Source organism: Pyxicephalus adspersus, chromosome Z (assembly GCF_032062135.1).
Source record: "Pyxicephalus adspersus chromosome Z, UCB_Pads_2.0, whole genome shotgun sequence".
NCBI classification, from domain to species: Eukaryota; Metazoa; Chordata; class Amphibia; order Anura; family Pyxicephalidae; genus Pyxicephalus; species Pyxicephalus adspersus.
Window position 1 is genome coordinate 73,838,852 of NC_092871.1, and position 13,219 is coordinate 73,852,070.

The 13,219-nt window shown below is 36.5% G+C and overlaps 1 protein-coding gene across 3 annotated transcripts in view; it reads left to right on the top strand.

Moving 5' to 3' along the window:
- Positions 1–13,219, top strand: part of L1CAM (L1 cell adhesion molecule) — a 214,613-nt gene that overhangs the window by 169,620 nt on the left and 31,774 nt on the right. For all 3 annotated transcript variants that reach the window (XM_072431770.1, XM_072431771.1, XM_072431772.1), the window contains 5 exons: positions 1,907–2,022; positions 2,369–2,549; positions 4,594–4,716; positions 7,237–7,413; positions 11,387–11,506. In XM_072431770.1, the coding sequence (XP_072287871.1) occupies positions 1,907–2,022; positions 2,369–2,549; positions 4,594–4,716; positions 7,237–7,413; positions 11,387–11,506 (717 nt within the window). The remainder of the gene's footprint in view (positions 1–1,906; positions 2,023–2,368; positions 2,550–4,593; positions 4,717–7,236; positions 7,414–11,386; positions 11,507–13,219) is intronic.

The following is a 13,219-nucleotide window of genomic DNA, read 5'->3' on the forward strand; positions in this document are numbered from 1 at the left end:
TCCTTCAAAGGCATGTTCACCAGTATGTTGGAAAAGAGATACCTGTCCGACAGCTGGCGATTTGCAGAAATTTATACTATGGAAGAATTGATGGTGAATGGAGACAGAAACACTGAGAAATTCTTACAGACATGGTTTAACTGGATACGGTTCAGCACTAAAACAGAATACAGCTCGTTGTTGTCACAAAGAACTTTCTCTATAGCTTCATGTAATGCACTTCTGAGAGAAATCAGTAGACTTCCCAGGTAACCCTTAATCTCCCCATCCCCATCTCGAATCTTGTTTTCTATATTCCTACTTTTTTTCTAACCTGTCTTTTTCATTCTAAAATAAAGTTTTTTTTAAAAAAACTGTGTTGAGATATTACCTACATTATCAGATTGTTGTTGAGTATTCAATTTACTGCCAATCGATACTGTATAAACTGTGATGGATATTCATATGTCTGTATGTACTGTATTTGTATTTACGACATGTCTCATTAAAAATTATTCAGCACCTAGAATGGTGCACTAACTATATAAAACACTATATAAAACACAAAAACAATTTAATGCTTCAAAGACAGGGATGTTTATAGGACAAATGCAAAATGCAATTTATTACTTATTTACAATAAAAAGATGTAATATTCACAATAAACATTTGCAATTTGCCAATCTTTGCATATCAATGATTGATCCATATATCATATCCAAGAATAAAACAACCTATAGATGCCCTAAGTTCTTCTTAGAACCAGTTTCATTGGGGTTGTTTGCCCTTTAGAAAACCTCAACGCGTTTTACAGTTTGCATCACTGCTTTCTCGAGAGGAAAATAGGAGCTAATGTATATCTTTAAAGAGAAGTAAATAGAATAATAAAGGTAAGTATGATATTTATGTCATTTATCATTTATGTTCTTTTGTAATACCTGTACTATGTATTGACAATGGTATAGATTCATCTTTCCTGACAATTTACATGTTGCTGTTTGGCTGCATTGGGAGCCCTCTGGGGATTCAACCCACTGTGCTAATGGTTAAAGCAGTGTTGGAAAAAGTACTTTTTACCAAATCTTGAATGATGCTGAGTTGCCAAGAATGATTGTAAATATTGCTGATTACTACATATACAATAATGTATGGTTGTATGTAGGGGTATCCATATGAATAATCTGTTTTCTTCATGGGAGCAAATATAGATAAATCATTGATATGCCAAGATAGGCAAACTGCAAGTGTTTATTGTGAATGTTGCATTTTTTTATTGTACATAATCTGCATTTCAAAATTTGTCCTGTAAAAATCCCTGTCTTTGAAGCACTAAATGTATGTTTTATACATACTGGCAGATATTTGGACATTGTCCAAACTCCATCCCAGAGTTCTGCTTTTTTGGGGGGAACACCTCTCAAAGCACACAACCAATGCTGAAGGGCAGGTAGGCTTTTATCCAAATATTAGAGGAGCGTTCTTACTGGTCTCTTGCAATGATAATACAAGCTCACATGCTTGGCATGCCATGTTGTTTTCTTGGGGGGTAGGTATGTGGAAGCTGTAAAATTAGAATAAAAATATATGTGTTCAGCACTCGCCATTAAAAAAAGCAAACGGCTTAAAATATACATTCTCCCAGAGAGTGAAAACCAATAATAGTTTCAATATTGTGCAAAATGAGAACATTTCCAATGATAAAATGTTGTTTAATTCTATTTTCCCATGGTGAATCTTATCATTAATAAATAGACCCCGCATTATTATGTACAAAATTGTACTTCAAATTTGAACTGAAGAATACGGTCCAAAAGAGAGAGACTCCCTCAAAAAATTGGTTTAATGCTCTTTGTTCTTCATCTCAGTCCACTTTAATATGTTTCTGTGTATATAAATATAAAATCATCATTTCTTTTTTCTTATACAGATCCCAAAATTATCCCTGAAAATGTTGGTTTAGAAGCTGTTAATGATAGTACAATAAAAGTGGCATGGTTGCCTGTTCAGAAGGAAGGATTAAATGGTCACCTGAAAGGATTTGTGGTGAGTTAAGGCTGCTCTTGGAATTTTTGTGGTGTATGGGAAAATATTAAAGGCTAGTGCTTTAACTGCTCATTATATGTGCAATTTAGTTCCAACACATTTCCTGTTCTATAGTGACCTGTCCTATATATATAGGTAGAGTATGTGCCCACAATGAGAAAATGTGTGGGCATATGTTTAGGTAAGAATAAAGGAAAATCTTGAACAGGTCTGTAGTGTACATTCATTCAAACATCAAAAATTAGGTTCATTGGTATAAAACAGGGCCTGGACACTGAGGATTCAAGTTTTTTTTTGTGCTTCAAATATTATTATTATTACAAACCTGTCTTATTTTATTTCACAGGTCCGATATGGTGCTCAAAATGAGAAACATACACATAAGATAACTGTGTATGGTAATGCTACCCATGCAAACATCAATGGTCTAAAGCCTTTCACCAATTATTCAGTCACAGTTCATGTGCTCAATGGTAAAGGTGAGGGCTCGGAAAGTGAGATAAAGACCATCAGAACAGAGGAAGGAGGTAAGTTTCCACAGATACAAGTAGCAGGATAGCTACCAAGCCCCAAGAAGCTAATTGACTATTTTCCATCCCACAACATGGAAATGCAATACATCAGCATGTGGTAAAATGTGGCTCTAAGTTTAAGCCTGAAAATATACAGACCAGTGCATATGCAAATATAGCATGATCTGCTTAATAAACCTAATGTAGCAGTGGAGTGTAATAGTAACTAGACAGCACACGAACATAAACCAAGGCTGTATTTTTACCAGATGCACAAGACAACTGATTAATCTGGCTACAATAAATTCTGTTTAATTAGGTATAAAGTATATCCCAACCACTAAGCCATAGACATTACTTAGTAAACTATATTGCATGCTACAGATGACTGCTTTGCACTTGCAAAACTGAAGCCTTTGTTTGTAAAGAAAGCCATTCTCGGGTGTGTAGAGTTCTGTAACTTATATTTATCCTTCTTCCTCCCTTTTATTAAGTTGTGCATATCCCTACAAAAATCACATGCCTTTTTTAAAATCATAGGTTTATATTTTGTAGCATGCCCTCTTGGCTCATTGTGACAGTGCTTAGACCAAATTCGAGCACTGAACACTGCATTGTGGCAGGCAGGAGAAAGTATTTAGAAATGCTGCATATGTAGAAACTCATTCATGAAATGCCAGTTGCCATCCAAACTCAGCCTGGTAGCTAGCATTTAAAGAAAGATGGCAGTGCCAATTACCATTCCACCTCCGTAAAAAAAATAAATAAATATATATATATATATTTAATATATTTAATAATACTTATATATATAAGTATATAGATAGATATACACCACTGAAGATTAGTGGCTCACTGTGCTGCAATATTCCCATGTGCTGGGCTTGGTTTTACCCATCAAGAAATCAGTCAGAATATAAAAGGAATCACTGCACTCCAGGCCTCAACAACTTTTTTTATTTATTATATTATATCAAACTTCTATACATGCTTCATTTTCTTCATGCTTCCTCATTTTTTCCATAGTACAGGTTGCCTTTAGGGCAAATGTGTTTGTGAAATATGATAAGTATGATAGTTTTAATATATTCTTTAAGAGGTAAATTTTAAAGATTTATTACCATAATTCCCAGCACTCCTCCTAATTCCATTTAGCTGTGCCATCTCCACTGAAGGTCCATACATATATCCAAAGATGACTTCCACCTCACACCCTGTCTGCAGCCTGGCTGCTAGGACTTTGTTTCCAAACCACTCATGCCTATGAATTACCTTGAATTAAAGTAGAGCTAGTGAAGTTTGTTTGCAAAAAGATGAACTTGTTAAGGCAAACATAAATATAGAAAATGCCTACATTTTTTTATTATTATTTGGTATTCACAGTAGCTTTGATTTATTATGTGATTTAGCTTCCCCCTAACAATTATTTACTTTGCTGTTTACTGAAATGATGATTGTTCAGGAAGTTTACAACAAATGAAAAAAAATACATATACTGTATGCATCATGTCCTGACTGAACTAGTGTAGCTCACAGGAACATGATAGGAAAAGCAGAACATGTATGGAAAAGAAGGAAGTTTATTTATCTATCTGGTGATCAACATTTTTATTTATGGCACTTCCTGGCTTAGGGGCAACATGATAAAAAAAAAGATGATATTTAGGGTAAAATTTTGTTTAATTCCTGGAAAAAATTACTTTCATTTTTTCTTCATTCTTTGTTTATGTACTTTAAGGTCAATTGTCTTGGTCACATGATCTCTGCTGAAGGGAAGAATAGGTTATTCTAAACTCTGCACCTCCCTTTCAGCTGAAATCAAATGAGCAAGTGCCCAGGCTTTCAAGTATATGTACCGACTACAGTACTGACTAAAACCTGGAGCAGCAGTTTTTCCATAAAGTAAATCAGTCAACAGTTTAAAAATGCCCAACATGAACTTAAATCAAACAGTGAATTTGAAGGTATTTCTTCATATGATATTTACAAATAAATTAACATGAATTATTACAAATCTTAAAAACTTGTAAAATATACATCTTTTTGGTATTATATGCAGTTCCCAGCCCACCTTCTGGATTACGTGTTGAGCGTCTGTCTGATACATCTCTTGCTCTGTTTTGGGGACCTCCTGAACACCCTAATGGAATCTTAACTGGGTACAAGATTTCTCATCACTTGGGTAAGTTAACCAACAAAATTTGAGCAATGGACTCTTAATAAATTTGCAATACTTACGTTTGTAGTAGCATATGGTATTTCTAGGCAGAGTTTAATTTTAGTAAAGCTCATTTTGATTCTAACCAAGGTGTGGACCTCTGTACAAGTCAAAATAGAGCATATTCTTTGTAGTTCTCTGGTTTATCACATTTAGTGCATAACCATAACTTCATGTCTCAGGCTGTCTATATTATAAATTGATGGCAATACTCCAAGTAATAATTAATTTGCAAATTTACAATCTGTTATTCCCAAGGCTGGGTACACACGTGCAATGGTTCTTGTCTGATAATCGGCTCAAGGACGATATCGAACAAGAATCTGCTGTGTGTACAGTGTTTTTCACCCATCGTCCGAACGACTGTCCTGGCGGATCCACATACGATGGACAACGAACAATCATAATGTAAGTGAATGGGGAGAGAGCGCAGCGGGGTGCCACTCTGTCATTCTCCCCCTCAGCTCTTAATAGAGCAGAACGGTGCTGAATGTACAGCACTAGTTCATGCATCATGCAGTCGGTAATAGTTGGAAAGGATCATGAAGGATCCTTTTCAACCACAATTATTGCACGTATGTACATAGCCTCTTATTTATTTTCTAGTATGGATAAGATCAGATCTGATTTAGATTTGTGGCTTGTGGGTAAATTACTCAATGAGCAGCATTTATTAGTGTTTTACCTATTTTACAAATGATTATTTGATAATGTCCTTTCTTTTTTCTACACAAAGTTTAAAGTTCAGTCCGCTGGTGCATCATACAGCCTTTTGGTACTCGTCATGGGGCCCTAAGAACCCAGTCAATAGTAGAATTGGTAGTATTCATGTATAAAGTATCTGTAAGCCAGCTTCTGTAGTATGTCCAGAGTATGACATACTGGGCCTGATTTATAAAATCTCACTAAGGCTGGAGAGGATATGCATTCATCAGTTTAGCTGGGTGATCCAGCAAACCTGGGAAAGCAAATAGCAAATAATTTGAAGAAATAAATTCCAGGTTTGCTGGATCACCCAGCTTCACTGATGAAAGTGTATTAACTCCAGCCTTGGTGAGCTTTCATAAATCAGGCCCACTGTCTCCTACAGCAGTGAACTACTAGACCTATTTTGAGGTCTGTATTATGTCTTTTGTAGAGGCACAATACAATGTTGATTTTAGTCCCTTGTGTTTTTATGGGCCTCCTTAACCATTTAGAAACAAAACAACCTACCAGGATAAATTTCTTGGGGTTGGGGGTGGTTGCAGTGCATTTTTGAAGTACTTCATGAAGAGTGAGGCCAATCTGCCCCTAATGCTACTTCCAAATGCTTTAGAAAAGGCCTCTGAATGCTCCCAAGTGCCCATTTTCAACTGCTATGCACCTAGGAGTATTTAGTAACTTTTCTAAAAAGTTTCTTAATATGCAGTTGACAAACACTCATCAAAACATAACCTTTTGGGATGTAAGCAAATAAAATACAAAGATTATGTTGGAATATGCTAGTGTTAATTCACATATTAAATATTAGGGAGCATTCCAACCAAGATTTGGTTGAAATTTAAGCTCTCATGAACTGAAACTTTTGATGTTGAGTCTATATTAAATTAAAAATTAAGAAATTTAGCAGATTTATTTGTACATGTGAATATGGGTGAAGGTAGGCCTTACATTGTAGATGTAATTATGGGTAAATAGGTAAAGAGCCAAATACTCTGATTGATATATATATAGATATATATATATATATATATATATATATATGTATATATATATATATATATATATATGTGTGTAGTACTGTGAAAAAGATTTAGGCAGGTGTAAAAAATACTGTAAACTAGGAATGCTTAACAATGCAAAGTGAATAAACAGGAGACATATCTAAATCAAACCATTATTTGGTATGAGCACCTATTGCTTTTATTTTTTAAGGAACTTGGCAGGTAGGTTGTTCCAGACATCTTGGACAGCTAACCACCGATTTTCTGTGGATCTAGACTGCTCATATTCCTTTTGTCTTTTCATTTAATCAATTGGATTAAAAGTGCTTCACTATTTCCATAGACATAGAGATGATTGCTCCTATTTCTCTGTATGTCTGTGTTAAAAAATAAACATCTTTGAGTGTATATACCAGCCTTGGATGTAATGTAATGCAGGCAGCGGTATGATTATTATTTATTCACATTATTTTCTTTGAGTGTTTCTTTGTTTTGCGTGCCCCTCTTTCTTGTGACCTATTTTAGACATCCCATCAGATACAGAATAACAGAATGTTACCCTAAGTAAATGTTGGGAGATAAGGGGAAGATGTTCTCATTGTAAATTCCTTGTAAGGTAAAACATGTATTTCAATGTATGTTTATGTGCACTAGGCTGTTCATACCAGATTTCAATTACTGCAAGGTTGAAAATCAGGCATGGAGTTTATTTAGTAAGTGTGTATCATTTAAGACTACTTATTGTTGCATACACTAATATTTTCCATTTATCTTCCAGTGAATAAAGATCATACTGACTCATTTTTACTTCAAACGATCAATGATCCAAATCAACAAAACTGGACATTTTATAACATGAGTTCTAAAGATACCTACAGATTCTTTGTGTATGCCAAGAACTCTGTGAAAGAAAGTTTACCTGCTGAAATAGAAGGAAGCACAATGAAAGAGCTAGGTAAACAGATTGATTTTAAAGGACACTGAGACATTAAAATAAAATTCCATATTTTACTTTTCATCCTATTTTTTCTCATGTAAGAAATTCTGTGTTTCTGTGTGCAGTGTATACAAATTTAAAACAATATTAATAGTTCTATATTTAAAGTAATTAGGCTGCTGACCCCATCAGCACACTGTTTCAAGATGTGGACTCCAGTAAAGGAAAGGTAAAGGTACTCCCTCTTTTTGAAGTTATTTATTTAGATAAAAGTACCCCTGCACTGGCATAAAAATGAGCTGACTATCTCATTTAAGGGAGAGGGAGCCTCCTCATTTTTAAAGAAGCAAACAGCTGTGTTTTTGGTTTCTTGATATAAATATTTTCTTCAGATTTAAACAGGAATTTCGGGAAAATTTTTATTTTATGACAGTGGCTAGATAGATAAGAAGGAAGCCACATAGCAGAGTAGCTTTCAATCTTTCAGTTAATATGCACCTCCTGAGCTAATTTATCTCCATTAAGCTGCATCTCTACAGTCTTCAAAAGTGATGTCATATGTTTTCCTGCTGTTCATTGATTTAGTATCATTAACTTTTACATGGTCAGTAAGTCATCCAAGCTGGTTTCACACTTTTCTGGTGCATTAAAATACAGTTAAGGTCCATAAATATTTGGACAGAAACAACTTTTTTCTAATTTTTGATTTCCACAATTAATTTTAAATGAAACAACTCAGATGCAGTCGAACTGCAGACTTTCAGCTTTAATTCAGTGGGTTGAACAAAAAGATTGCATTAAAATGTGAGGAACTAAAGGTGCGTACACACTTCCAATTTTTATCGTTCAAAATGAACGACGAACGATCGATTGGGCAAAAATCGTTCGTAAAAAAAGTAACCAACGACGCCGACGAACGAGGAAAGTCGTTGGAAACGAACGACCGGACCAGCGGATCGGATTGGACGACGATCGTTGACCATCGTTCGTGTGTACGATCGTTCGTTGATCGTCCATGGTCTGAGCATGCGTAATGAACGAACGTTCGTTCACTTTCTGTCGTGCACATAGTTCCTCTATCGCTCAAACAATCGTATCTATTGTGTGTACAATATCTATGAACGATCGTGTCGTTATCTCTATGTGCAGGATCGGTGCTATACGATCGTTCGTAGATATCGTGCAGGATCATTCGTCGTTCGTTTTCCAACGATAATAATTGGAAGTGTGTACGTAGCTTAAAGCCTTTTTTTACACAATCACTTCATCTCAGGGGCTCAAAAGTAATTGGACAATTGACTCAAAGGCTATTTCATGGGCTGGTGTGGGCAATTCCTTTGTTATGTCCTTATCAATTAAGCAGATAAAAGGCCTTGAGTTGATTTGAGGGAGGGGTGCTTGTATGTGGAAGATTTTGCTGTGAACAGACAACATGTCAAAGGAGCTCTCCATGAAGATGAAACAAGCCATCCATAAGCTGTAAAAACAGAAAAAACCCATCCGAGAAATTGCTACAATATTAGGCAAAATCTACAGTTTGGTACATCATGAGAAAGAAACAAAGCACCGGTTAACTCGGCAACCACAAAAGACCTGGACGTCCACGGAAGACAACAGTGGTTGATGATCGCAGAATCATTTCCATGGTGAAGAGAAACCCCTTCACAACAGCCAACCAAGTGAACAACACTCTCCAGGAAGTAGGCGTGTCGATATCCAAGTCTACCATAAAGAGAAGACTGCATGAAAGTAATACAGAGGGTGCGCTGCAAGATGCAAGCCACTCATAAGCCTCAATAATAGAAAGGCTAGATTGGACATTGCTAAAAAAAATCATCTGAAAAAGCCAGCACAGTTCTGGAAAAACATTCTTTGGACAGATGAAACCAAGATCAACCTTTACCTGAATGATGTCAAGAAAAAAGTATGGAGAAGGCGTGGAACAGCTCATGATCCAAAGCATACCACATCATCTGTAAAACATGGCGGAGGCAGTGTGATGGCTTGGGCGTGCATGGCTGCCAGTGGCACGGGGACACTAGTGTTTATCCATGAAGTGACACAGGACAAAAGCAGCCGAATTAATTCTGAGGTGTTCAGAGACATACTGTCTGCTCAAATCCAGCTAAATGCAGTCACATTGATTGGAGGTGTTTCATATTACAGATGGACAATGACCCAAAACATACAGCCAAAGCAACCCAGGAGTTTATTAAAGCAAAAAAGTGGAATATTCTTGAATGGCAAAGTCAGTCACCTGATCTGAACTCAATTGATCATGCATTTTACTTGTTGAAGACTAATGTTCGGACAGAAAGGCCCACAAACGGCAACTGAAAGCGGCTGCAGTAAAGGCCTGGCAGAGCATTAAAAAGGAGGAAACCCAGCATCTGGTGATGTCCATGAGTTCAACACTACAGGCTGTCATTGCTAGAAAAGGTTTTTCAACCAAGTTTTAGAAATAAAAAATTTTATTTTGAGCATTAATTTTAATTTGTCCAATTACTTTTGAGCCCCTGAAATGAAGTGATTGTGTAAAAAAAAAAGGCTTTAGTTCCTCACATTTTTATCAATGAATAGTCGCCATTCAGTTGAGTTATAGATTGGAATTCCCAACTCCTCCATTAAACTAGGTATGTTATGGCAATACACAAAGCTACTGTCAATTCTAAAGTACTGCAGAAATGCAATTTCCCTGGTTTGCAAGTGCGATACCTTTGTTCCTTTTTCAAGTAAGTTTTTCTCACGCAGTATTGATGCTAGGGGTTCTGAAGCCTTCTTCTATAGTCCCAAATCACATGCCAAATCACTCAACTCAAGCTGATCATATCCCTTACAAACCTCTTCAATTTCAAAACTTTTCATTCTTGTCACCTAGTTCATCACAATAATCATATTCTTCAGGAGAGGGTAGTGTAATGAAAACCAGCACTAGGATTTCATCTGAATGAGCCACTGGGCGTATAGCCGATGGTAGACTAGGATACTCTGTTACATTTATTTTTTTTGTTATATCCTGAAGTTTTCACTATACAATAGTACCAGTCACTGAAATGATCTCCTGGCTCTCACCAAACCATAGGTATACCAAATGGCATCTTATCACGTGTTCTCTTTACATTTGTAAACCCTTGACACACTGTTTGTGCACCTCATAAGGGGCCGAAGGCTTAACTTGATCACCAAGTTTAACTTTGAAATGAGCCAAATAGGCTTGCTCCACAAATGTGCTGATGTTTGCCCTTTGACTGGGAATGGTGAAACTGCCACAGATATAACAAAATTATTCAGTGTTGTTTAGGCACTTAGGATGAGAAACAGCAGAGCCAGACATGATCTGAAAGAAAGGAAATACGTGTGTAAGTAGAAAAATAAATTTTGCTTATTCACTACGTAGAGCAGCGCACAACCTCTGACCACACTGTCTTGCGTGTAAATGAATAGCCTAAACAAATTCACGCTACAGTAATCACATTAGAATAAGCGGTAGAGAAAATACCTGCTGTTATAGAAGAAAACTAACTGCACTTTCAGAATCAGCATACCTATTTTAGTGTACTTAAAATTTAGGTCAACAAAAAATTGGTTCAAAATTGTTCCCCAAAATTGTTAATCCCCTGTCATGACTAATTCTGTACTCGTTATTTCTACAGTGGCATGTTTGTACAATTTTTGGATAACTGGTTTATACTATTAGGACCTGATTGTGTATATTTGACAATATGTGTACTAATGTCTATATTATTTTCTTTTTGTAAAAACCATAACACTTTTAAAATTTTACCATAAAAATTTTCATTTAAAAAAAGAATAGGGAGTGCTTTTCCAACCATGGTGGGTGACAGCCGCAAATGTTTTTCTGTTTTTCTGTAGATTCTTATTTTATCTTCAGTAAGCAATTGTGGAGTTTTGTTAGTTAGATGGTAAGCTGCAGTACAATACCATATTGTTCTGATTTTTTTTAACAAATGATTTTTTTTGTTTTATATAGAGTTTCCACCAGTCTTGAACATTACAGTTTCAAGTACCGATAAGTGTATCAGTTTTAAATGGAGGCCGCTGGATGGACTGAGAAATGGTGAAATTAGAGTACAGATAAGGAATAAAAGCAGTAAGTAGAAAATCAATACCTAGGTTTTCTTAAATAACTTTAATCAATGCACACAAATATGTTGCTAGCTGAAGTGTCACATAGGCCAGAATAAACTGTACAGCAAAACTAATAATTCATTGCACCCACACCCTACTCCTACCATTTTCTGTCTATCTTGTATGCCTTTCCTCTCATGGTATAACAAGAAGTGGAGCCACATTTTGATTCTGTCCATTCCAGTATGGAAAACACTGGATCTCATGCTACTACTTAGCCCTCTATGATTTTGAGAGCAAACTCCTTAATACCCAGTGAGCTTCCACTATCTGTACCTATGTGGCCACCTTTTAAACCAAAAGGTAAAGCTTGTGGTGACTATGGTGAGTACAATGGTGGACCATTCAACATGGTGTTGGACCCACGGGAATATAGCACATACCACAAGCCATATGACTCCCAACCTGTCAATTCCCCAGTGCACTGGCAATTAAGAGTGACCCTGACATGACCTTTTATGCCCAAATTGGGCTTGATGGTCAAGAATTACTATCTACACAGCAGCTCTTTTCAGCACTATTGGAAAAAAGGGCAACAAACAGATGGTTTTGGATCGAGGTTGGATGATGCCTCCAAGGTCCTGGAAGGGCATGTAAAAATTGTGGAGGCCCTTCAGGAAGGAAATTGTAGTTTTTAAAGACAATCAAAAGGATCCAAGCAATTGATCCAGGCACAGCAACTTCCAAATTAGGGGTCTGCCACGGACCTTCGTGGTACTACCCTGTTTCCCCGATGATAAGACACTGTCTTATTTTTTTTTGAAGGCCAAAATATGCTCTAGGGCTTATTTTCAGGGGGATGCCTTATTTACCCATGAAGAAGACTACAGTACATCGGTGGGTGGCTTATTTGCGGGGGGGGGGCTTATTTTTCATTTTTACCTAAAAAGGGGGGGCTGTCTTATTTGCCCTGCCTTATCATCGGGGAAACACGGTATCACAGCTCTTGTTCAGGAGTTGGTGCCTCACCTCCCCCTGCAAAGACTAGAGTTTCATAGAGCCACACAATGCTTAATGACCCTTCAGGGATAATATTGTTAAATTCCACTATTTTGCTATTAAAGGGCATTCCCTCAATTGGTCCTAGCAAAAGACTACCTTGCTGTGTTTTGCATACAAAGTATTTGCAAACTTGGCACAGAGTAAAATCCTTAAGCATAGGGTCTTACATCCATTACTTCAGATCCAGCAGTATAAAAGGTATTGGTTATCACTGAGGATTCAACTTTAGGATCATTTATTCCTATTATGCCTAATGGTAATATGGTGGGTGTTTCCAATTACCTCTAAAGTGTTTATTCGTAGCCAAATCCTTAATTGCATTAACATTTGATACAAAGCAAAAGGAAAAAGCTGGGGATTTATAGCTAGGTTAATATTTATGTGCAATTCATAAAGAAATGACCAATATTTGTCTACGATGTAATGAACAAAGGTAATAGTAAATTCTGTCCCTGTACATGGACCTAAAATTGCAGGGGAGGTTACAAAGTTCTTCCTTGACAAAGTTCAACTGCCAAAATAGATATGGAGCAAACATTAATGAGCAGTGAGGCTGGATCCTTATCCCGACGCATTTCGCCAGTGTAGGCTTCCTCAGTAGATTTTAGGGGAGAGACAGTAATAGTACTAGTAGAGGCAAAGGAATAAAGGGGAGGAAAAGAATAGTCATAAA